Here is a 25,188-nt window from a genome sequence, read left to right as displayed (position 1 = left end):
GCCAAACTTTAAACACTGCCTGCTGTAAAACTCCCATCCATCCATTGTCTATGCCGCTTATCCTCATTGGGGTCGCAGGGTGCTGTAAAACATTACTTCTTCAAAAAGATGCACTCAGTGCACTCCTATCATATAGAGCAGTGATCTCCAACCGTATTGTGTATTGTGTAAAACTAAGACAGGAAGAGCACCAAATTGAAAGCAACAATACACAACACAGACCCACCATCCACCAGTACAAGCCTGGAGTTTGTTTTTCAGAGACAACTTTATGAGGAGAAGCGGCATAGAAGATGGATGGATGGACAATTTTATGTCGCTGTTTGATGTGTGTGGTAATGGGCAGCGTGCTAGCAATAGCATGAATTAAGTTGAAGTTGTGAACCAAACAAATTTGCACATTAGCGCTCAATAAAGTCATCAAACGTTACCTATATGCATTCCCTCACGGTATTTGGGAGAAAAGAAAAATAGGAAAAATACAGTATAGTTGTATATCTGTGCAGCATGGGAAAAAGTTAGCACATGCCCCACTCGCAGCAAGCAACATAAACACGCAAAAGCTGTGGGATTTCTAACTGTATATTATTTTTTTAATAAAATAATGGCCAGTATTTACAAAGTCCAATGTAGTTATTTACAAATGTATTTTTTATTTTTTTTTTATTCCGTCTGAATGTTTCTCGCGGCGCGGTGGTTGGAGACCCCTATTATAGAAGATCTTTGACGAGTGTTTTTGCGGCAAGCCCTGCAGCAGAGTAGCAGAGTGTATCACTACCATAGTGCTCCTGCTTCTGATTCAATGTATGACTTTATGACTTTAAATCTAACTACTGTCTATTAGCCAATTTGGTGATGTAAAAAGTTATGGTATGACAAAACCTTGCAATGATCACAGGGCCAGAATAGACAGCATTGCCCATACCCTCCTTACGTATCAATAACGTCTCTCTTGGCGTTTGACAGAATCTGGAGTGATCAGCGTCCAGCAGGGTTTGTACGGCCGCACAAACCCAGAAATCTGCAAAGAGGGCCGACCTCCACAGCAGCTTTCTAACACACAGTGCTCTCAGGCGGGCGCTGTGGACGTCCTAAAGACAAGGTATTTATGGTACTTGTTTGGGTGGTGGAGGTGGGGGGTTGGTGGGATAAATGTAGTGTCATGCTGTTTATTTAGCAATTAGAAGCACAATATTTAGGGGTGTTATTAAGATGACCACTCGCGCTGTGAAAGTTTAACATGAAGAAAGGACGACTACCAACAACACACTTATGGCCTTCACAATAAATGTGCTATGCAGTCCATCTTGGCTGACTGCACTGAACAAAAGTTTCAGAAAAGTAGCTTCTAACAACATCAAATTAAAAGCACAAAATGCATAAAGACTCACCATTGGTACGAGTCTAGAGTTAGTTAGAGACAAGATTATCAAATCATTGTTTGACGTGTTGGTGACAGCCAGTGTGCTAGCATGAATTATTGACACTGAATAAATACAAACTCTAGCACTCAAAACAGACATAATAACGTCATCTAAACTCAACTTTATGCATTCATACACATTTATTGAAAATGTGACTGTTCCTAAAGACACGATGTGGCAGCAAGTTCAACACAGACACCAACTTTTGATCTCCCTGCCACATCGTGAGTCACGTCTTCAATAACGGTAGAAGTAACCTTAAATGTTCATTTATCTGTTTCATTCATCATTTATATGCATTTTGAATTGTTTTCTGCATGTAAAACTATAACTGTAAATCTATAAAAATGGATTTTGTGTTAACATTTTGGCTTTCTGGAATGATTATAATTGGGTTTACATTATTTCTTATGGGGAGAAATTGTTTTGGTTAGCATCCATCTTGGTTACAGTCAGACCTTATGGAACGGATTAATGACGCTATCCAAGGTTCCAATGTACACTGTAATTATATATTTTATAATCTAGCTTTCATTTAACTCTAATCTCTTTATTTATGAATTAATTAATGTTTTATATACCAATTTATATCTTTTTTCTCTTCTATCATTTTATCTACAATTTAAAGGGGATTTCTGGTAGGATTTCGGTGAGGAGGAACATAGTTCCGGTTAGCTGCTGGGGTCACTTAAGTAAAGAGTTTGGCTTTTTAAAACAATATGTGTTGAAGAGAGTATTACATTTGCATCACAAAACCGTTGCTGACAAAAAAGTCAGACCCCTCAGTCGCTTAATTGGCGTTATTTTCTCTCCGTTCGTATCACTACGCCCTCTCGCCTGTCCATTGTTGTATATATATTCCACAGTGGATGGAGACTGTCGCGACGCAAGAGTCTCCTGTCACAGTGGTCTTCATCTGCGCATGTAAACACTGTGGAACACACGTAGTGATACGAACATAGAAAATACGAACAGAGAAAATAACGCCAATTAAGCGACTGAGAGGTCTGACTTTTTTGTTCGCAACGGTTTTGTGATGCAAATGTATTCATCTTTTGAACGCATATTGTTTTGAGAAGCCAAACTCTTGACTTAGGTGACCCCATCAACTAACCGGAACTACGTTCCTCCTCACCGAATTCCGACCAGAACTCCGCTCACGGGGCAAAGTGGGGGGTAAGTCACTGTTGATGCACTACACAGCTGATGGGAATGTCATCCAAATTCATGTCCGAACTATCCCTTTAACATGTCAAACACAGGAAGTGAACACATTTTCAGTACTTGGTGAAACATAGAGAAGCTTTGCTTCTTCCCACTTCTTTTTGGTCATGTTGAATTGTGCAAGTGAAAACATAATGTGTTATTTAATGGAACTTGTTAAGCATCTCCAAAACAAAGAAACATTACCATGATCATTAAATAGTATAAAGTGCTTATATGTTTTATTATACAACTGAAAAAATAGATATATAATAAGATATATAACTGATGACAACTACGAATGAGGAACTAAGATTGATTTTCCTGTAAGAATGACTGTGTTGCACACCTGAGGTGTCAGCCGTCAGTGCTTTTGTGTTTCTTCTGCTGTATCACACATTTTTGTAAAATCATTTCTGCAGATGTAATGGCAAGAAAAGCTGTGAAATGAACATCAATGATTTCCAAACTTCTGATCCCTGCGGGGGCATCTTTAAATACTTGGAGACCAACTTTACCTGCATACCAGCGAGTATGTGTGGAAACTCCAGCATGTAAGTTGTAAACAGTGTGGATCACATGATGGCTAACATGTTTTATTTGATTTGATCAGTTCGCGTCTTGGCATGTGAGAACTCTTTGGCACATTTGTCATGTGGTAAGATTGACTTGTTTTTATGGTTTATATAGTTTACAATTGATTTGTACATGTTAGCGGTGTCCAAAGTGCAGTTCCATATTGTAAAAATAAAACAAATTAATTTTAAATTAGATAGATTAATTGGAGTGACCAAACATCCTGTTTTCCTAGGACATGTCCTGTTTTCACATCATGTCCTGGCCGTCCTTTTTATATTTTAGAAAGTGATGAAATGTCCAAGTTTTCATCCTTTTTCATTGGACCATTAAATTGACTGGTATCATGGCATGCTGCTGCATGTGACGTAATCCCCGAAAGGCTGCCATGTGGGCAGCTTTTGAATAAGTGTTGCTAAAAAGCTGCCGACATGGCAGCCTCCCACAAAAACAAAGAAAAAGTTCAACACATGCACAGTTAATCCTCTGACACTTGCCGAGTTGAAGTATAATTGGGGACATCAAACCATCACCCCAATGTCTTGCGATATTTTCCAGAAAATATTATATAAAAATATAAATATATGTAGTCATGCGATTGGCTGGCGACCAGTCCAGGGTGTACACATTAGGGCTGTCAAAAATAGCGTGTTTACGGTGGTAAATAATTTATTTCATGATAACTATTTTATTTCATTTGTTAATTCAGAAATATAAAGAAAAACAAGTGGATATTCTTATCACTCACTCTGTAACTCGATGGTGGGGGGGGGGCACAATTTACTGCAAGTATGCTCGGAAATCCCAGAAAACACACTCAAAAGATATGATTTCAACTTAAATGTTGTAGTGTCTGTGAACACAAACCTTCAGTGCTCATAATAACACAGTTAAATTGTGATTCAAATGTTCTGCTACTATTAAAGAGACTAGTGTTAGGTAAATAGATTTTCAGACGTGCGCTATCTTTCATTTCGATCAATCATTTGGAGCTCTTAATATATACAAATACAGTATGTATAATTTTGTCCTGTCATTTATCTTTCTTTCAATAAAATGCAGTAAAAATTGGCATACCTCAGACATAGTTGCAAATTGTGATTAATCATGATTATTAATTTGAAAATGTGATTAATCTGATTTCAAATGTTAATCATTTCACAGCCCTAGTTACATTCCAAAACTTAACAAGCATTTGACGTCAGGTTACTATGTCGTTCTGTTTTTGGAATCATTTTTGTGCCGGGATCATTTTTGAATGTTTTTGATCGTTTTTCCTTTGGAATTCGTGTCTTTGGTTATAGTTAGTATTTTGTAATACAACTATTTGCATCCATACTGAGGAGGCATACTTTATATGTAGTGATATTATAAGGCATGGTGGCCTAGTGGTTAGCATGTTGGCCACACAGTCAGGAGATCGGGAATATCTGGGTTTGAATCTCCGGTGGCCATCTCTGTGTGGAGTTTGCATGTTCTCCCCATGCGTGTGTGGGTTTTCTCCGGGTACTCCAGTTTCTCCCACATTCCAAAAACATACATTTTAGGTTAATTGGCGACGAAAATAGTCCATAGTGTTTGTGAATGATTGTTTGTCTGTATATGCCCTGCTGGCGACCAGTCCGGCGTGTACCCCGCCTCTTGCCAATAAGTCAGTTGGGATAGGCAACCCTAATGAGGTTAAGCCTATCTCTGAGTAAACTTCCAGTATCATGTGAGAACAGTATCTAATTTCTGAACCAAGTGTCCTGGTTTTCAGTAAACAAAATATGGTCACTTGTATTATTTGTAAGGCTGTCAATCGATTAAAATATTTAATCGCAATTAATCACATTTTGTCCACAGTTAAGTTATAATTCATCACAATTAATCACAGATAGAAAGAAGTATAATAAGTGTACCAAAAAATCAGTTGAGACACGGCTGGTATCTAAAAAAACACTCATTAGTTGAGACACTTGTATGCCACTGTACAAATGACAATAAAAAAATACTTGCGGTGCTTCAGCAGTTTCTCCAGCTGAGTCCAGCAAGTGGCATTTGAGACTCGACGTAGTCCGGTGACAATTGAACTCACAGCAACATTAGATCAAAATAACTTTGGTCTTTGCGAGAGAGCCATCTGCCAGGGCTTTGAAGCTAAATTTATCATTCAAAATACCCTTTTCTTTATCTATTTCTGCTCAATATTTGCTCCCGCTTGTGGCTCAACAGAACCTGCATTGCTGCTGCGTTGATCTTGCATCAAAAAAATAGTGGCCTTAAAGGGAATTTCCACTGACTCGTTATTAGCGCATTTTGACAGCCCTTATTATTAGATATGACACAAATTTGCTTTGTTAGCTATAACACAAAGCTAAGATGTGAATGTTTTGTTGATCTAGCTGAACTTATATTGATCGATAATGAATTGGTTTTAGCATCATTAATGCCCACAATCTCGTCCCCCCCCCATCTTTCAATTTGTATGCATGTGGCCCTTAGAAAATGTTTGGACACCCCTGATCTATGTATTTTCAATATTCTTGAGTACGGTACTTGTTTGGATGTCTTGGCCGCCCCACATTTCCTTCCTGCTTACATCACAATTGTCTCTTCTTTTCATCAGGTGAAGGACAAGTTATATCTGTCCATGAGTCCAACTTTGGACGCCGTGACAACACCACATGCATATACGAAAGACCTTCATCTCAGGTCCAAAACGACGAATGCTTGAGCTCTTCTCCAGCCGTTGCTAACAGGTACAATTGCACGCTCAGGGAAAAAATCACATATCACATCTTGTGAGAAATTAGTCCACATTTTGTGGGGACAGGGATAAATATAGTATGTGTAAATTGGGGTTGGGAATCAAAACTTGTTGAATTCTTGTTGAGAACTTGTTCCCAGTGTTTCACTTACCTTATCGATTCCACTTGGCATGAATGACCTCACCACTCACACTCATGTTGCGTAGCTACACAGCGTGAGTGGTGACGCCATTCACCAGTTAGCCAGCAAGAAACATGGCGCCTAAGCGGCATAAAGAGTCAAAGGTTTGGTTTCATTGCATGAGAAATTAGACACACATAAACACAGCATGCAATAACGTTGAATGAATGCCATGCTTTCGATCAACTGCGGAGTGAATCTCAACCATCAAATTAGGACATCATCTGCTGTTAATACACTTAGCACCGCCATTTCAGTAATTGTAAAACTTGCTATTACTAACAGTTTCCCTTAAATGAATCCCTTCTCATGCATTACATTTAGATGACTGGCTGGCTCAGAGGCTGGCACCTCTAGCTTCTCCATTCGCGGAGGCTGGACACAGACAGTGGTAACAGTAACATGCATTGACTAACCACAACATTAGGTACACCTGCACAACTGCATCAAACATTCTGCCTGTATGTACATACATACGACATTATAAGCATGGTAAAATATTACATCCCTCTCAATACGTTGCAGTATGCACGTTGCAATCTTAAACTTGTTTTGTAACGTACGCGGAGCATTTCACAAGACAGCTGCGTACGGCTCGTGCGTCAGTCACTGCTGTTTTTTTTTGTCTGCTTGCTTATAATTTGGCTAGTGATATAAAGTTGGAAAACTTTGCTTGTAGTACTGAACGTGGTGCTTTTGAGAAAAATATAGTGAACAAGGCTAACAGATTATTTCCCTCCTTGCTATCCATGGATGTTTGCATGAATCACCAACTTCACACAGATCATTTAAAAAAAAATAAATAATAAAGTCTTAGAGAGCACTTACACACATACACAATACACATATACTGTAGCTGAATAATAAACTATAAATATAGCAACTTCTGATTAATTCATGTCAATTTCAGACTTAAAATAATGTACTGATTTAAGCCCCGATTTTTACCATTATTAGAGCCCTGTAGACATGAAATAACACCCCTATAGTCACCTTTACACTCATATTACCCAATATAGTAGATATAATCAGAGAAAATAAGACATTTAAGACATAAATAAGACTCATACTTGTGTTTGTGTTTCAAAAAATGTTTTCCGGACATGTGGACAGGAAATGACGTTGGGGATTGAGAATTGAGGACTGCAGCTACAAAAGTAGCCCGTGTTATTGTCATGATGATGGCTATTATTATTATTATAATGTTACAATTGTGCCTGTTACGAGATGAATACTGTAATTATAAAATAATAAAAGTCGAGATCAAGTCTAGTGCGTGTTACTAGTGACAGATAGTGGCCATTGTAGACTACACTTTATCATCTTCCTTTAATCCCTTGAACCATGACTAAGCATATCGCTTAACACATCATTTATAAGGCACTGAAAAACGGCTGGGGCGTTGGTGAGACTGAATGGCAGGACTAGGTAATCAAAGTGTCGTAACGTAACACTCGTCTCCATCCCTTATGCGTATAAGATGGTAAGCATTCCGTAAATCTAAGTTGGTGAATATCTTGGCAGAGTGTAACGAGGAAAACACAGAGGTAATGGATACCGATCCTTAACAGGTATTTTGTTCAACCCCCGGGAGTCTATACAGGGTCACAAGGACCCATCCTTCTTCTCGACAAAGAAAAAACCCGCCCCGAGAGGAGGGGATGAGGGGCGGGTGAGTCCTGCGGCGAGTGAGGAGGAAATGTAATCTTTTAACGCCTGCTGCTACGGACCAGAAACATGGTATTATTTGGCATTAGGCAATGGCGCATCCGAAAGCAACTTAATGGCACAGTCATAAGGTCGATGAGGAGGAAGGCTCTGTGCTCTATCCTTACTAAATACCAACTCGAGGTCGTGATAGACCTCAGGAAACAATGTAATACAACGCAGTGTCAAAAGACTCTCAGAAGTTAAGCTAAGGGGTATTTATTTAAAAGAGTTGCTATTTTCATTAATTTTTTACATTTTAATGGTGAATATTTTTCATTCACATGTGTAACATAAACTTATTTTGCCACTTTCTTACCAGCCAACATACTGATTCAATATGATGAGTGAAGATTCTTCTGAAATGATTTTCAAAACAATTAAATAGCTAGATAACATGTTTGCTAAACAATTACAACAAAGATTATAAAATACCTTTTGCTGAAATGTGCTAATTTCCTATAAGCCAACATTTCCTCTTTGTTCAATAGTTGCAATGGGAAAAACAGCTGCACCATCAGAGCGAGCAATGGAGTCTTTGGAGACCCCTGTGGAGGCACCTACAAGTACCTGGACGTTGTCTATGCATGTGAAAGTAAGTAGTTTGCAGCCTACTAGTATTTAGCATCTCTCGGCTAGATTTTGACTGGTGCTAAGTTACTAAGATGTCCTTTTAGGGTATTTGCTTTTGCACCATGATCTTAAATCATGGGCAAGGAACCTTTTTCATATAAGTTTTTATTGGGTCCTTGGATCCTAATCCTTTTATTCCAGTGGTGGGCACGATCAAGTGCTCTCATGGACCGTATATGGCTCGTGGGCTGCAGGTGTTTGACCACTCATATTTACAATTGAACCAAAATATTTGTTTTCTTGTGACCGATTTATTTGAAAATTAAGTTGGATTAGCATAAATATTTTTGTTTAACTGAGAAAGCACAATTGCATGACTATTGAACTTTATGTTTGTGCTGCATGGGATATACAGTACGTAGCTTTATGTTTTTAATTCATCCATCCATCCATCTTCTGTGCCACTTATCTTCACTAGGGTTGCGTGTATGCTGGAGCCTATCCCAGCTGATTTCGGGCGAGAGGCGGGGTACACCCTGGACTGGTCGCCAACCAGTCGCAGAGCACAAAAAGACAAACAATCGTTCACACTCACATTCATACCTATGGACAATTTAGAGTCGCCAGTTAACTTAATTAACCTAACATGCATGTTTTGGGAATGTGGGAGGAAACCGGAGTACCTGGAAAAAACCCACGCACGCACGGAGAGAACATGCAAACTCCACACAGATGCCCAAAGGAGATTCGAACGCAGATCTTCCCGATCTCCTGACTGTGTGGCCAACATGCTAATTCATTGTATTACATTTATAGTGGCTCCCCGCATATTCGCCATTCAACATTTGCGACTCTGCAAATTCATGGATTTCTGGTAAAAAATTATACTGTATTAATTAATTTATCTTTTTTTTTTAAATCTCCAAAAATAGGCGTTTTTCCCACAAGAAAACACATATCATACACCCTAAATTGGTAACAGTTAGTAAATACAAAAAAATAAAATAAATAAGGAATGCCTTTTACTTCACTTGCACACTGTACGATAACAGTTACACCTGGTGACCAAGCCTTAAAGGACCAGTAAAATATAACAACAGTCCACACAACCACATCTGAAGATAAAATTCCCCCCATAGAAAACATACAATGACCCCGCCCACTCATTTTCCAGACAGACCAGTGGGGCCCTGGATCGCTGTGGGCGCCCTGGCCAGTCATCCACAGCTGGCAGCCCGCCGCCACCGTCACGGTGACATCTGGGCCTGGCCAACCACTCATGAACTGCCACTGGAGTTGGGCATGGAGGAGGGTCCACTGGAGCTGGAACCTGCTTTAGGCGATTTGCCTACCAACCAGATCCATCCTCCAGTTGAAAGCTCGTCGAGTCACCCTGAGTGGCTCCGACCAGTCAGGTTCCCAGCTTCTTCTGGCGGTTAGGGTATTTTACCAACACCCAGTCCCCTGCCGACAAGGAGGGGAGCCGAACTCTATGCAAAGAAAACGGGCCTTCATCTTGGCTTGTGAGCCTCGGACCTGGGCTCTGGCCGCCCGTGGTGCTGGTCACTTCTGTGCAGGGGCTGTCTCCACCCTCAAACAGTCCAGCGGTTGCCTCAGTTCCCAGCTAGTCATGGGCAATTCCACTGACTCCCCTGAAGCGGTTGCTTAGATGCCCGAAAGGTCAAAAGGGTATGGTTAACGCTCTGCTGAATGTCTGCCCCTCCTCCAGGCAGGCTTTGATTCCAAGTTCTCAAACTTGGCCGAGGTGAATTGGGTACCATTGTCTGTTGTGATGGCCTGGGCAAGCCCCAGCGACCAAACAGCTTATCCAGTCGGTTTGTAATGGTGGGTGTGCTGGCGGAGCTTGGGTCAAATGCCTGCGTTGTGCACAACCAGCAAGAACCGGGAGTGTGCAGGTGCTCCGACCTGAATGTGCTTGCGGTGTACATAGGCCAGACACACCAACCCCAACAGGAGCGTTCGCCCTGCTCTCTGTGATAAGGGAGTAGGCTGTCCTCCACCTTGGCCGGCCAGCCCTCCTAACATAAGTATGGAGCTTGGTGATAACCTCATCCTCCTGCTGAAGACTGCTGCAACTCCGTCAGGGTGACCACCGTACTGACCTTCCTCCGGGGTCGATAGGGTTCACCCTGACCGCTGTGTCATGACTGTGACGGCCATTACCAGGATTTCCGCCACCAAGTTGGAGACGTAAAGCTTTCAATTGCGGGGGCCGTTTTTACATGAGAGGGGAGAGTGTTCCACAGCTTTGGGCCAACTACGGAAAAGGCCTGGTCTCCCCTGGTCTTAAGTCTCGTTTTAGGCACCACCACTTGGAGCTGGCCTTCGGACCTCAATGTGCGCGCTGGACTGTAAATTTGGATGAGGTCCAAGATGTACTGCGGGGCCAACCCATTCAACGCCTTCAAAACAAACAATAAAATCTTAAAATCAATTCTAAAACGCACAGGAAACCAGTGCAGGGAGGCTAAAATTGGGGTAATGTGCTCCCTCTTTTTGGTTCCTGTTAAAAGCCATGCTGCAGAGTTTTGGACTAATTGTAAGTGAGAGAGTAATTTATAGCTTATTCCAGAGTATAGTGCATTACAGTAGTCCTTCGTGACAAAATAAAAGTGTGCCTGGCTTGTTCGGAATGTCACAATGATGAAAACGGCTTAACTTTGGATAGAAGCTGAAGATGATAAAAACAGGATTTTACAATGGCGTTGATTTGTTTATTAATTTTAATACCACCGTCGATTATGACGCCAAGGCTGGTGGCTGTGGAACTGACTTGGTTCTTGATGGGGCCCAAGTCCAAGAGGTGGTCACTATTATTAAGGAGGATAACTTCTGTCTTCCCCTCATTGAGCTTTAAAATTTTTTGAGCCAACCAGACCTTGACGTCGCTTAAGCACTCAAGAAGGGTTGTCAGGGGGGCATGGCCATTTCTTGTAAGAGGTAAGTAAATCTAGCAGCCATCTGCATAAAAGTGATAGGAGATGCCATGCTATCTAAATATTGTACTAAGTGGGATCAGGTATAGAGTAAATAGGATGGGCCCCAGAATTGATCCTTTGGAGGACTCCACAGTCAAGGGGGGCGGTAGACGAGGTGGAGTCCCCAAGTCCCACAGTAAGGTATCTTAAGTAAGACCTAAACCACTCAAGGGTAGGCCCCCTGACACCCACACAGTTTTCCAAGCGAGATAAAAGAATAGTATGGTCCACTGTATCGAAAGCAGCAGCCGGGTCTAAAAGCACTAAAATGGCTGAACCACCAGAATCAGTCATTAAAAAAGTGCAGACTCAGTGCTATGAAAGGCCCTGTAACCTGACTGAAAAGTGTCTAAAATCCCATTTTCATCTAAAAAAAAGGCTGCATCTGTGCAAGAACACTTTTTTCTAAAATCTTTGACGTAAAAAGATAGTTTAGAAATAGGCCGATTATTTGATAAAATTGAAGGATTAAGACCCGTTTTTTTAAACAAAGGTTCAACAACAGCCTTTTTTACAAAAGGAAGGGACAATACCAGAGGACAGGCTGCTGTTGATGATGTTACAAACATAGGGGCCAATAGTTGCCCACACCTCCTTAAAAAAGCGGAGAGGGAGAAGGCTTAAGACCATCAACTACGTTGGTAATACAGGCCAGCGACACAGGTCAGGCCATGAGGCATCCACTTGGAGAACCCCCTGGCTACGTGCGTCTGTCCTATGGCATGCAACAGAGGCAGCCCCATGACATGACATGACATGAAACGTTGTGTGGGGGGCACATTGGCACTCGTAGGTAACTGACAGATGGGCCACGCCCAGAACTCTGATGGGGGCATGGCCGTAACCTGACAAGGGCTCAGTTGTTGCTTTCAATGACACGTGGTTGAAGAAAGGGTCAAAGGTGGGCTTCCTTAAAAGGGACGTCTTTGCACCCGAGTCGACCAACAGTTGGATGGGTTGTCCAATTACTTCGCATGTGAGGTACTTGAAAAATGTATGTATGCTCGACACTGTTGACAGGGACAGCAGTGGTGTCAGTGCCAGCAGGGGGAGGGAGATGCACACGTGCGAAGTGGTTCCTTTTATTGCAATTCTGGCAATGCTTTTCTCGGGCAGGGCGCATCTGATGTACCATAGCATGGTCAGAGGAGCCGCAATTTGTGCAGTACAGGGCGACGTTCTGGACCAGCGGCGATGGCAGTTACGTCACACGCTCGTGCACCACCCAGCTGAATTTGCGCGCCTCCGACAGTGCCGCCTCCAGACGCTTTCCTATGTTGAGAGCATCCATGGATGTCAATGAATCTGGCTCCAGTAATAGCCTCTCTCTAAGCTGGCTGCAGGACATTTTTTCAATGATCTGGTAAAAAATCAGACTGTCCTCCAGCTGCACCAAATCACAGTGTCTCACCAGCTTGCGCAGCGCTGAGACAATGTGCGCCAACAGCTCACACGTGCGCTGGGCTCAAAACGGCATTCGGTGGCTCTTCCCCGTGCAGAAATGCACCTGCAGCAATGTGGCCGTGGCGAGAATTTGCTGGCTATCCTGACCAAGACAATGATACAGCAGCACACACAGCGTCAGGCAAGTCTGAGTTTGCCAAAGTCATCAAAATGTTGTCAAACGACTTCAGCCAGCGGTGCCATGCCGCAACATAGAGTATGCTTAACGGCTTTTACGTCACTTCCACACTTTAAGATAAGAGTTACACATGAAGGCCAAACCTTAAAGTACCAGTAACCCATAACAGCCCACACACCCATGTATGAACATAACAGTTACGACGTGACGTCAGTGCAAGATGACCCAGCAGTCTGCAAAGCAGTGGAGACATGTAAAACCGCTAGACACAGCAAACGAAAGCGCGTTTGTAGCATTAGCCTGACGACCAGGCTAAAGGCTAGACCGTGACTCTGATCTGTTTGATCGGTCACCTTTCATTCTCAGTAGTATCAACGCATTTTATAATTTAATATGTGTGCGAGGCATATTTAACTGAGAGGGTAAACATTATTTTTCTTGTTATCTTGATGGTGTCTTGTTCTGAAAATGTTGTCTTTAAGTTTGTAGAAATATACTACAGTTGTGTTATTACCAGCCCCTGATGCCGGAAAAATCACTGAAGCATTTTGCAGTCAGTAAATTCTTTCACTTTGCAGATCGTGTCAGTGATGCCCGGTGCCACGTAATGAAGCCTGTTTGTGCAAAGGCTCCTCGCCTGTAGGATTGAGGGGATCTCCCCCACATCTTCACGTAATGTCACTCTCCCTTCAGCATGTCAAACCTCGATGACATCATTGCTGAATTATCTACTGACAGCTCTGCTTTCAGTTATTTTGATTTCATAACCAAATAATCAATGAATATGCAAAACATTTTTTGTCTGTTTAATTAGTTTCCCTGTTCATCATAATTACTGCCTGGTCACCATAAAATGCCCTCGCTCAAACAGGGATATTTTTATCCCAATATCGGCATAAAAATTAGATTTTGGATCACATCAGTATCGATTTTTCTGCTGATAATGATATCGAAATACGTGTGATGACATGCTACACAGAGCAACAAAGCTTGCTTTCTCAGTATGTCAGCGGTCTGGAATTATTTTCAAGTTTCAGATTGCAAATATGGAATTTGTAATCACTGTAAAGTTTTATGTTTTGCTTTTTGTCCGCCTAAATAGTAGCGCTGCACGTGCTTTGCAGCGACCACAAAGTTGCTACACATTGTGCCAAACAGGAAAGAGTAAACCAATATAAAAGCACAAACCAAGAAACAATGTGAAAACCAAAACTAAAGTCCAACCTGCCATGTGGGACATGACATACAGTATAGTAGAGCCCTGGGACAGTAAGGCGTCTGATATCACACCTCAGGACGAATCACTCAGAATCACAAGCAGCGTTTTGGCACTTTTTCTATAACTTGTTTTGCATATAGCAGTATTTGTCTTATTTTGCACAAACGTTTATTTGTGAAATGCATCCAGTGGCATCATCGTAAAAGAAGCATAATGTGTCCATTCATTACAAAACATTAATTAGAAGGAAGAGCTGCTGCCCACATTGATATCGGTTGATATCGTTATCGGTAATGAAGTGCTGGACAATATTGGACATTGATAAGAAAGCCTATCAAAAATGTCAGCTTCCCAAAAATTACTGTACAAATACTACAGTATTTGTAACATATACAGTATTTTCCCACTTAATTACAACAGTCACAGTATATTGCAAATGTTGATCCGAAATTGGAGGAGAACGTCAACATCAACGTTCTTATGGCCATCTCAGTTACAGTCGTCCCTTGTTTATCACTTAAGTGAATATCTGTGAAATAGGATTCAATATTAATAAACGGAATATTTTTGCAGTTAGAACATACAGTAGAAAACATGTTTATGACTTTCTAAATACTTTTTTTTACCATTATTTGGGCCCTGTAGACATGAAATAACACCCTATAGTCACCTTTACACCCCTATTATTCTTTGTTTACACCACATTGCTAATCCAGGATCACTGCAGGGACACAAGAGATGGCCACAGCTGCATAGCATGCTAGTGAGCTAACTAGTTAGCCTCCAAATTATTTATTCTAAACTTGAGAAAGGGTTTCAAACGGAGTAAGAGAAGTAAGAAGCCAAAAACGTCTACCACTTCCACATGTACCAGGAGGAAAACTTATTTTCACTCAATCATGTCAGACATGCCATGGCTGACTACATGCAATATGATGGTAATGTAATGAAATGTCATGTCTCATCAACATTTTGTGCCATTACTGACGCTTAGTTGCCGGAATGCTACATATAATTTATATTCCAATATTTTTTGACTAATGATGGGCCATAGTCAACCACAAAACTGCAATCATTAACTGATGAATTTTTGAAAAGCAGTTTTTCACTATTTACTGGTGGTCTCAGAATAGCGGGGCACTTGGTCATATATGACCAAAAATATTTATATATTGCAATTGTAAAAATGTATTTATGTGTTTTTTGCAGATCCTGAGAATTTGCCCGACAGTGCTCCATAAACGTATCGGGAAAGCTTCCATAGCATGTTTGCTATTGAGATCTGTAGGTTACTATACATTTTTTATGTTGGTCATGCACCTGAGTTTTCCTTGCTTTGTGTTTTAATTTCAATTCTTTATTTTCATTTTGATAGAAGTAACAATGAAATGTTGGGTCCAGTTCACCGTTACTGTGGTGATGGGATGTGTGTCTATGGGTGGAGCAGAAAGGTGTGGAAGTACTTACCAAATACGCTATGTACACCTCTCTATTATATTTACTGTTTTGACAACATAAACTGTTAAAAAAGGTTAACTGATTTATTCATTGTTTTATTGTTTTCATAATTATTTGTGGTTTAAAAAAGTTACATTAACAGGTCAAGGGTCACTAAAAACAGTTTAATTTAATTTCCCCTTTCATAAATGCATATTTTATTCTTACTTTGTGGCAAATGTATTTTTAGTGCTGCAATTTTCATCTTTAGTTAAGACTACAAAATGACTGCTAAGTTAGGGATGTCTTTGGAGAGGTTGGTCTTAGATACTGTAGTTCACCAGAAGCATCCGAACTGGCTGCCCATTCCAGTGGTGGGACATCCTCTTGTCTTTCAGATACCCAGGTGAGAGTAAAAGAGTATTCCCCCAAAAGTACAGACACTAAAATAAATCCACCATTTATTTCATTCATATAGTATCTCCATTTCTTTGCAGTTAATTCCCAAAACTCCACATGAACATTGAGCTACATTTTTGCAGCATCATTGAAAAAGCACTGATAATTAGGTTCACTTGCAGTCCAATCCAATCCACTTTATTTACATACCACATTTTATAAACACAGCCTCCAAAGTGCTGCACAAACTAAAACTAGTAAAAATAAACAATTAAACAAACGCTTTGAATTCCCGCGCGCCGCGCATTAAAAGATGCAATGAAGTGTTTCCTTCACCATGCATTTACTGTGTAATCCTCACAAGAGGCTTGCCGCCGGAGCTACCTCCTCGAACCGGTGTGTGTGCCTGTATCCACCCTTTGCTTATAGTGAGGGTCATTTAGTGATAGTGCTACGAATAAACAGCACGGACAGGCTCATTTGTAACACGTCCCCCTCCCTGTGAAATATGTAAACTAGGGATGTCCAAAGTGCCGCCCGTGGGCCATTTGTGGACGGCGTTTTTTGGACCTGTGAACGGCACATTGTAGAAACAAAGTATGAAATAAAACTGGCAAAATAAAGCAAAAAATCATTAAGCAGCTAAGAAAAAGGTGTGCCTGTTTCAAAATGTACTCATTTTAACTTTTCAATAAGAGCCCGTGGCTGGACGCAATTATATCTAGGAGATAGAAAGCAAGATGTACAAATAGGACATTTTCAGTCAACTTATCTTACTTGCCCCGCTGGAGTTCCACAAGGCTCAATATTAGGCCCAATCTTATTCAGCCTTTATGTCAATCACTTATCAGATGTGTGTTCAACTACCAAAATAAGCAGATGATACAGTGTCGTATACTCTAAAAACTAAACAAGAAGCTGCTGCAATACTTTCTGCAGCCATGGTACCAGTGCCCCATTAGCTCCAAAGTTTACATCTTAATACAAAAAACTTCGGTGAAACTTCGCGGATCAGACGCCTTCTTTAAGGAGCCTTTAGATGCAAGAGCAGCTTGATGGTGCTACAGCAGGACCCACAGGAAGTCGGCAAACCCGGTTTCCTCAACCGTTCTAATTCGCAGCCGCCCGACCGACGATCACGCCCCGAAACACGAAAACTCACCACACCCTGCCAAGTGCCCGTCCCCCAAATGCCGCACCAAACTAAAAAGTTTTGCTAAAAGGTGTGTTTTGCAGTGAAAAAAACTTACATCACTCTCACAAGGACAGGGAGTCCCACCTTGCAGACATGCTTGTTTCGGCTTTGTGAAGGGAAAGTGGGCAGGAGACATACACATCGCTATAGGCTGGCTCCTGCAATGGAGGCGGAGCTGATCGGCATTTAAAATCAAGTATAGGGATATGTCGATACCGTGCTTTTTCACGGAAATCGGCCAATGCTGATCGGTGGCCGATCGATCGGAGCAACCATAATAAGAATGCATGTGTGTTTCCTTTGCCTTGATTAATGTTATTCTTGGAAAGATTTAATTTATTTTTAGTTAAAAGGGTATTGTTTATTTTGCTGATTATTATTTTGATTGATAACTTTCATGTTCTTATTTTATATTCTGATTTTATTGCATTAAAACTATTGTATGTATGTATACTGTGTATGGTTTTTCGCAGTACTTTGTGCTCTATAGCTGATGTAATGTGAATTACTACTGTGCGGGATCAATAAAGTTTTTGCTTAGCCATCTGAGAAGCTCAAATACATTGTTTCCAACTGTTGCAACTTCTTCCCAAGTATATTAGTGTGTGTGTGAATGTATAAACGAGAGGCATTAACTGAAATGTCTTTGTAGAAAGGCGCTTTATGAAAGTAAGTACATCTATTTGTATTCACTTACAGCGCAGCCTTGCCACATCCAATATGGCGGCGACGTTGACGTAAGGCTCAGCGTTCGATGCGGCATCTACGTATATGGTTTTGACAACAACACATCCTGTTTCCCTGTAGATGTCCCAGGACAACTGTCCAGGACATCAGCACAGGTAGAAGTAAAACAGTTTATGAGCTGCTCAGTGTTTAGAGCAGCGTCAGGGGTCGTTTTAGCCTGCGCTGCAATTGTGAACAGAGGGGCAAAAGCAGTGGCCGTGCCAGGCTTGATTAAACGGCCATGGCATACAGTAATAGGTAGTGTTGTATTCTAGTTTAAATCAAAGTCAAACATGACCGGACTATGGTCTGACAATGCTGCACTGCTCAAAAAGACGTTATCAACAGGAAGTCCATAAGACATAAGAGGTCTAAAGTGTGTCCGTGCATTTGTGTATGTCTAGTGACATTCTGTATCAAATTAAAGGCCTCCACCAATTCCAAAAAGTATTTCACCATTGGTTTAAAAGAGCAGCAGACATTAACATTAAAATCACCCACAATTAAACTTGTCATACTTTATCAGCAAAGCAGCGATAAAGTCAGAAAACTCCTTAATAAAATCTTTGTTGTGTTTGGGTCGTCTGTAAATGACTGGCTCAGTCTGTCGCAGTTCAACTCAAATGAGGAGAAAGACACCATCAACAATGGCTTGTGGTGAAAAGACGTTTTTAAAACAGTAGCAATACCTCCTCCAAGGCCAGTAATTCTTGGCCTGTTAATGAAGGCACAACCGGGAGGCAACAGTTCAGAGAAGGCAGCGGACTCACCGGCATTAATCCAGGTCTCAGTGAAATTGTAAATCCAAAGAGTGCAATTTGAAGAGGTCCTGGAGCGTAAACGTTTTGAGACTGACTTTGCATTCACCAGCGCACACTTTGTTGCAACTTTAACAGCCGTCGGAGCTGCCCGGCTCAGCAGCCAGAGGTTTCCGGGATTCATGCCGCCTGAATTTCCAGGAGGGCACCGCAGGCGGAGCGTACGACGCTCCTCGTGTTGTCCAATGATGGGCACCAACCAGGCAGTGAGCATGCCGCGAGAGACGTGGCGGGGAAAACAATCCTCATGTTACCGTGGAATATTTTGTGGGAACCGCACCACCTTGGGGGAAAGTGCCAGCCACGATTTGAGCTTCACTAGAAAGCCACCCCGTGCTCCCAAGTGTCAGCGGGGAAGCAAGGCCTCCACTCGCAGCAGGAACTTTGGCACGCCAGTCAGGTAAGAGGGACTTGGTTTGTTTGGCCCCCAGTACTCGTGTTTTGCACAGGCGGCCACATTGTTGTGGATTTTCAGTAATTCCTGACAGTAATACGCCAGCAGAGAGTCGACGGTCCTCGTGACAAACAATAAAACAAAGATAAAACAAATCACAGTGAGCTGAGGGAAGCGGCGGCCTGACACACCTTGTTTGAGTGTTGATAACTGCATTTGAGTGGTCAGCATCCAGCAGCGTCATATAAGTCTGCATGCACTTTAAAATGTATGTACAGTGGTACCTCGATTTTCGTGATTAAATAGTTTAAAAGGGTCAGACCAAAACAGTGGCAATTTTTCCCAAAGGAAAAAATGTAAATCCAATTAATCTGCTCAGACACACAAAAATATTACCAAAAAAGCATTTTATATAATCAATAATTATAGTTTTACATGCAGAAAATTATACAAAATAATTATAAATGCCGAAAGGATGGAACTTATTGTTGATGCGGATGTCCTTTAAATCCTGGCAAGATCCAGTTCAATAGTGTTTCTCTCCTTTGTCTAATTGCTGGCACTCGCAACTTCCTGTGGCCCCATGGCAGTTTATTTAGCAGGCGCGTGCAATAAAAAATGCACTGACAGTTAGTCAGCAGCACATTAGGCGCTTTGTATGAGCACTTTTAGTGAAATTTTATGGAACAATACAGTACAGGGCAAACGGACTAGTTTGCATGTAAAAAGGTGACACAATATTTGTTCCTAATACGATAAAACCAAATGTCATAGACAGGTAAGAAGAATATAAGGGCAAACACGTCAGTTGTGGACAAATAATTGTGTAACAACTTGGCATCAACATGCTTGATAAACTGAAGTTTATGTATATTTGTTATGAAAATACTCTATTTTATCAAAGTTCAATGTGTATGTTGTGGTTTCATCTTGACTGCTTGAATAATTGCAGCATCATGGGTTTATTTTTTTTCAGATATGCTTAACAAGTTATATTAAGGTAAAGCATATGATTAGACTCGCACAGTGGTGAGCATGTTGGCCACACAGTCAGGAGATCTGGGTTCGTATCTCCGTTTTGGGCGACTTTGTGTGGCGTTTGCATGTTTGCGGCTTCCTCCCACATTCCAAAGTATGCATGATAGAATGTGAGTGTACACGTGCCCTGCGATTGGCTGGCCACCAGTTTAGGGTGTAACCCGTTTGTCACCCGAAGTCAGCTGGGACGGGCTCCAGCATACCCCCGCCACCCTAGTGAGGACAAGCGGTGCAGAAAATGAATGAATGAATTAATTGACTTGCATAATTCAACATGTGCAAAAAGCTGTAGGAATAAGCAAAGCTATTTTATTTTTTACTCTCTTCTCCATGTCCCCACAATTCCTGACAGTCTGTTGACATCCTGTTTAAATGTGACCATTTTCCAACACGGAGGGAAAAGAAGAGAGAATGTGTGACAATAGACACATTAATCAGTGATGACTGAAAGGAAATTAAAAAAAAAAAGGGGAAAAACACGTGCTAAATAAACGTGGAGTTAAATTAGTGAGTTCAGACATTGTTCAAGAGAACAGGGTGCCTCGATGAAAATGTTGATGGGAGAGGAAAAAATATATAAAGTGCAGAAATGTAATTTCTAAATTTATGTGTGAATGCCGTCACAATTAGAAGATGCCGAAGTAAAGCCGAGTTATCAACAAGATGCCCCCCCCCCTTCCGCAAGCTGCCACTGTTGAAAAAAACAAATATGCCAAAGAACATCATGAGGTATTATCCTTTCAGAGCTTTTATTTTGAACCCAACAATAGAACTGTAATATTCCAGCTCCGTAAAAAGTTACCATAAAAAGCACTTGAATTGGCTGGGATGGTGATATGAAAGTGTGTCCAATCAAAGACCTAAATATTTACAGTACATACATACGGTAAAATTGACACTGCTTCACAAAATCAACATCAGCAAAGTACAGTGTGACTGGCATAAAATATACTGCTTAAGTTACATAAATTCAAGGAATTACTGTATTACCATATACTGTTGGAAAATGTACAAAATACGTCGTAATCAATAAATGCAGCCATTAATATGTACTTACATCCATCCATCCATTTTCTATACCGCTTGTCCTCGCTAGGGTCATGGGTATGCTGGAGCCTATCCCAGCTATTTTCAGTACATCCTGGACTCATCAGTATTTACATTCTTTGAATTAAAAAAAATATATAGCGTATAAAAAAAATCACACACCACTGTTGCATTCATCCATTTTCTATACCGCTTATTCTCTTCAGGGTTGCAGGTGAGCTGGAATCTATCCCAGCTGACTTTAGGCAAGACACGGGGTACACCCTGGACTGGTTGTCAGGGTGTCTGTCAATCACATGGCACATTTGTGGTCTTACTGTTGCCCGATAATGTAAATGCACACGATCCTTCTCCAGGAAAATATCTGATACTTGTTGTGCAAGTCCGATCACCTCCTGGTGAGCTTGGGTATATAATCCTCCATCTTGGTAGTAAAATTCATTCATTCAGCAGAGCCTAAAATATCTTGCATTTGACGTGCTGCAACTGGAGCTGCTGTCCAAAAAAAAGGAGGACGGCAGTGACAAGCACCTTCCAGCTCACACACGCCCTGACCCCTTCAGGATGGGAAGTGTATTGCAAGCGCCTCAAATATGACATTTTTGTGTGTATTATTGTCCGATTAGCAAAAATAATGATGTAACAATTACATGAAAGACATTACACAAGTTGCATAAAGCCATGGCGTATAATAAATGTTTCTGCAACAATACATTATTGGAAACATGTTGACAGGCACTGGCAGGTGCCCTGATCCAACTCTTACCATCTGAGTGCACTCATTTCAGATGGTAAGCTGGGGTGCGCACTAAGCTGAGAAGAGTGTTTGCAGCCGCCTCGTCTTAGGTTTCTGCATTTATGTATTTGATCTGGAAATGGTCAAATTCAGCACTCTTTACTCGAGAAAATGTTATAAACGATGGGAATCATACAGAAAATACAGAGGCTCTGCCTCACCCAGCTCCCCTGACCGCACGTGACTGCCAGACTTTGAGGCAGACATGCTAACCACTACATCACTGAGCTGCCCACTGCTAAAAACACACACAGTATTTTATTTTTTCTGTCCAAGTGAATTTTTGCTCAGTGTTTGAAAGTAAAGAAGTTTGCGGAGGAAGTTAAAGGAACCTGGCATTTGCTTGTAGATCCCTTTGGCAGAGTTTTGAGAGACTACGAGGTTAACCTGGAAACAAAGAAAAACAAATGATGTATGTCCATCCATCAATTAATCTTCTACCGCTTATCCAAGGTTGGATCGCGGGGGCTTAAGCAGGCCCATAGCTACTTCGTCCAGCTTGTTACGGCGGATCCCAAGTCATTCCCAGGGCAGTTGAGTAACGTGTCCTGGGTCTTTCCCAATGCCTCCTACCGGTCGGATGTGTCTTGAACACCTCCCCATTGAGGCATCCTGATTAGATGCCCTAGCCACCTCATCTGGCTCCTCTCAATGCGGAGGATCAGCTGTTCTACTCTGAGTTGCTCCCGGATGACGGTGCTTCTCACCTTATCTCGAAGGTAAAGCCCAACCACCCTACGGAGAAAACTCATTGCGGCTGCGATCTTTCCTTTCGATCACTACCCAAAGCTCATGACCATAGGTAAGGGTAGAAATGTATATGAACCGGTAAATTGAGAGCTTTGCCTTTCAGCTCAGCTCCTTCTTCACCAAAATGGACCACATCACTGCAGACGGCGCACCAATCCACCTGTCGATCTTGTGTTCCATCCTCCCCTCAAATTCCTCCTGTAGGGGCAGGATGTCAGACATGACATTACACTCTTTTCTGGGCGAGAACCATAGACTCTGACTTTTAGGTGCTGATTCTCATCCTTGCCGCTTCACACTCGGCTGCGAACTGATCCAGTGAGAGTTGAAGATCACGACCCGATGAAGGCAGCAGGACCAAATCATCTTGAAAAAGCAGAGACACAATTCTGCAGGCACCAAATCGGATCCCATTAATGCCCTGGCTGCGCCGAGAAATTCTGTCCAAATTCTCCAACTACTTCCTTGCAAACAGGTTACAGTATATCTTAAAATGGATCAAACCTAACCCACTGGACTATTTATGGCTAGACATAGAACAATCACTTAGCCACATCACCCGGGTCGGGTGATGTGGCGAGGGCAGAGTCGTGGGGGGGCCGTTCAGGGGACGGCGTTGGTTGACGTCTGGGGTGGTGGGTGGGCGGGGTGCTGCATCCTGCGTGTGCCGGATGCCTACTGCTGCTGGGGGGGCCCGTGTGCGGCTGGTGGCGCTGGCTCTCCCTCGCCTCCTTTGCCTCTGGGGGTGGGGCGGGGTCTGCCCTGAGCCCTCCTGCTCGGCTGCCGCGTGGGGTCGTCCAGTGTGGGGTGTGGGGGCCGGCCTCTCCCCCTTTTGTGGGTGCGGGTGCGGGTGCCTGAGCCCAGCTGCCCCTGTGGAGCTATCTCCCCTGGGTGGGAGGGTGGTTTGGGTTGCCACTTTTTATTTATTTATTTAATTTTATTTATTTATTTTATTTTATTTTACCGATTTATGTGTGTGGTGTATGTGTGACAGGTGGGAGCTGCATGTTGTCCTCCGGCGCCTGTGGCTATCCCCCGGGTGACTGGGGACGCGGACGTGGGGGTCGCGGATGTGCGGTTTGGGCTCGGGGTGGGGGGTGCTGGGGTGGGGGGGATCCCTTGCTTTCTCCCTTCAGGGACGGGGCCGCTGTGGCTTGGTGGGCGGGGGGTTTGGGGGCCGCGGGCAGGTGAGCGGGTCGGTGCGCGTGGGGGCGGGCGGCGTGGTGTTCTTCTGCGTGGCGCTGGCCGGAATTGGCGGGGGGATGCTTGCTCCGGAGTGGGGCGGTCGGGGGGTGGCTTTGGCCGGGGGCTTGGAGGTGGGGTTGGCGGGGGGCTGGCGGGCGGTCCCTGCTACCTGCTGGTGTCTGGCTGGTCTCTGCTTCCTGGCCGGCGGTTGTCTCCCTCCCTCCGGGGTTGCTCCCTTGGCGTGTTGGTGGATGGGTGGGGGGTGGAGTGGTGGCCAGTCTGCGGTGCGGCGTGGGGCGGGGCGGGCGGGGGCATATGCTTGGGCGCCGGGCGGGGGGGCCGCTCCTCTCGTGGGCCCTGTCATGCGGTGCTTGCTTCTCTGTCCCTCCCTGGCGCCTCTGGTTTGCGTGCTTCGTGGGTGTGGCTGTGCTCCGCTCTATGTGGGGTCCGGTGCTCTTGGGGTCGTCGTAGTGTTGCTCCCTTGCCGGCCGTGTTGGTATGTGGGAGGCGCGTGGGCGCGGTTCCCGCTATCCTGGTGGTGGTCGGATCTGCCTTGGGGCGTGTGGCTGGTCGGTAGTGTTTGGCGGTTTGGGGGTGGCGCTGTGGACGCTACCTCCGGTGGGGCTCCGGTGTTGGGGGGTGCTGGGGGGTTGGGTGGGCCGGACTTGGCATCCTGGCGGGCCGGGTAGGGCCTGTGGTGCGTCCTGCGGCCTGTGGCTCGCCCGAGCCTGGGCTGTGGTGGGTGGCCGGTCGGTCATGTGTCCTTGGTCCCCCCCCTGCTCGGTTTGGGCGGCGTTGGGGTTTGGGGCCCCGTCCTTCCTGTGCCACTGCACCACCTCACATACATACAGGACTTTGAGGGGTGGCCTACGGTCGGGCGTGGTTGGGGAGGGGAGCTGCCTTGCGGGGCTCCTTTGCTCCTGCCATGCCACTGACCTGTTGCCCCCCAATTTTGGCCCGGGCCCGCTGGGGGGGGTTGTCCTCTGCTGGCCGCTTGGGCGTTTGTCGCCGTTGCGCTTTGTGCTCTGCTGGGCCGCTGTCTGTGTCCTCGCCTCCCCCGGTCTGTCTGTGGGCTTGTCGGGGGTGGGGCTCCGGTGCGCGGGTGGTGCGCTGTCGGCTCTGGTGGCATGTAGCTGGTCTGGCTTCTGGTGGTTTTTGGGGTCCGTCGGCTGATATGCTGCTGGTCTCG

General features: G+C 43.5%; 1 protein-coding gene across 3 annotated transcripts in view; it reads right to left on the bottom strand.

The window, feature by feature from the left end:
* LOC129177727 (caspase-9-like) overlaps positions 1–25,188 on the bottom strand; it is a 44,728-nt gene that overhangs the window by 8,980 nt on the left and 10,560 nt on the right. Inside the window, exon 10 of one of the 3 annotated variants that reach the window (XM_054769157.1) lies at positions 3,965–22,451. The exons of 1 other annotated variant lie outside the window; for it this stretch is intronic. In XM_054769157.1, the coding sequence (XP_054625132.1) occupies positions 22,323–22,451 (129 nt within the window). In that variant the 3' untranslated portion in view covers positions 3,965–22,322. Of the gene's footprint in view, positions 1–3,964; positions 22,452–25,188 lie in introns of those variants that run through there. One more of the 3 variants, XM_054769140.1, reaches the window with a different exon arrangement.

This window comes from Dunckerocampus dactyliophorus, chromosome 1 (assembly GCF_027744805.1).
Source record: "Dunckerocampus dactyliophorus isolate RoL2022-P2 chromosome 1, RoL_Ddac_1.1, whole genome shotgun sequence".
In the NCBI taxonomy this organism is placed as follows: Eukaryota; Metazoa; Chordata; class Actinopteri; order Syngnathiformes; family Syngnathidae; genus Dunckerocampus; species Dunckerocampus dactyliophorus.
The sequence above is the reverse complement of the archived record's forward strand: the minus strand, read 5'-3'. Positions and strand labels throughout refer to the sequence as shown.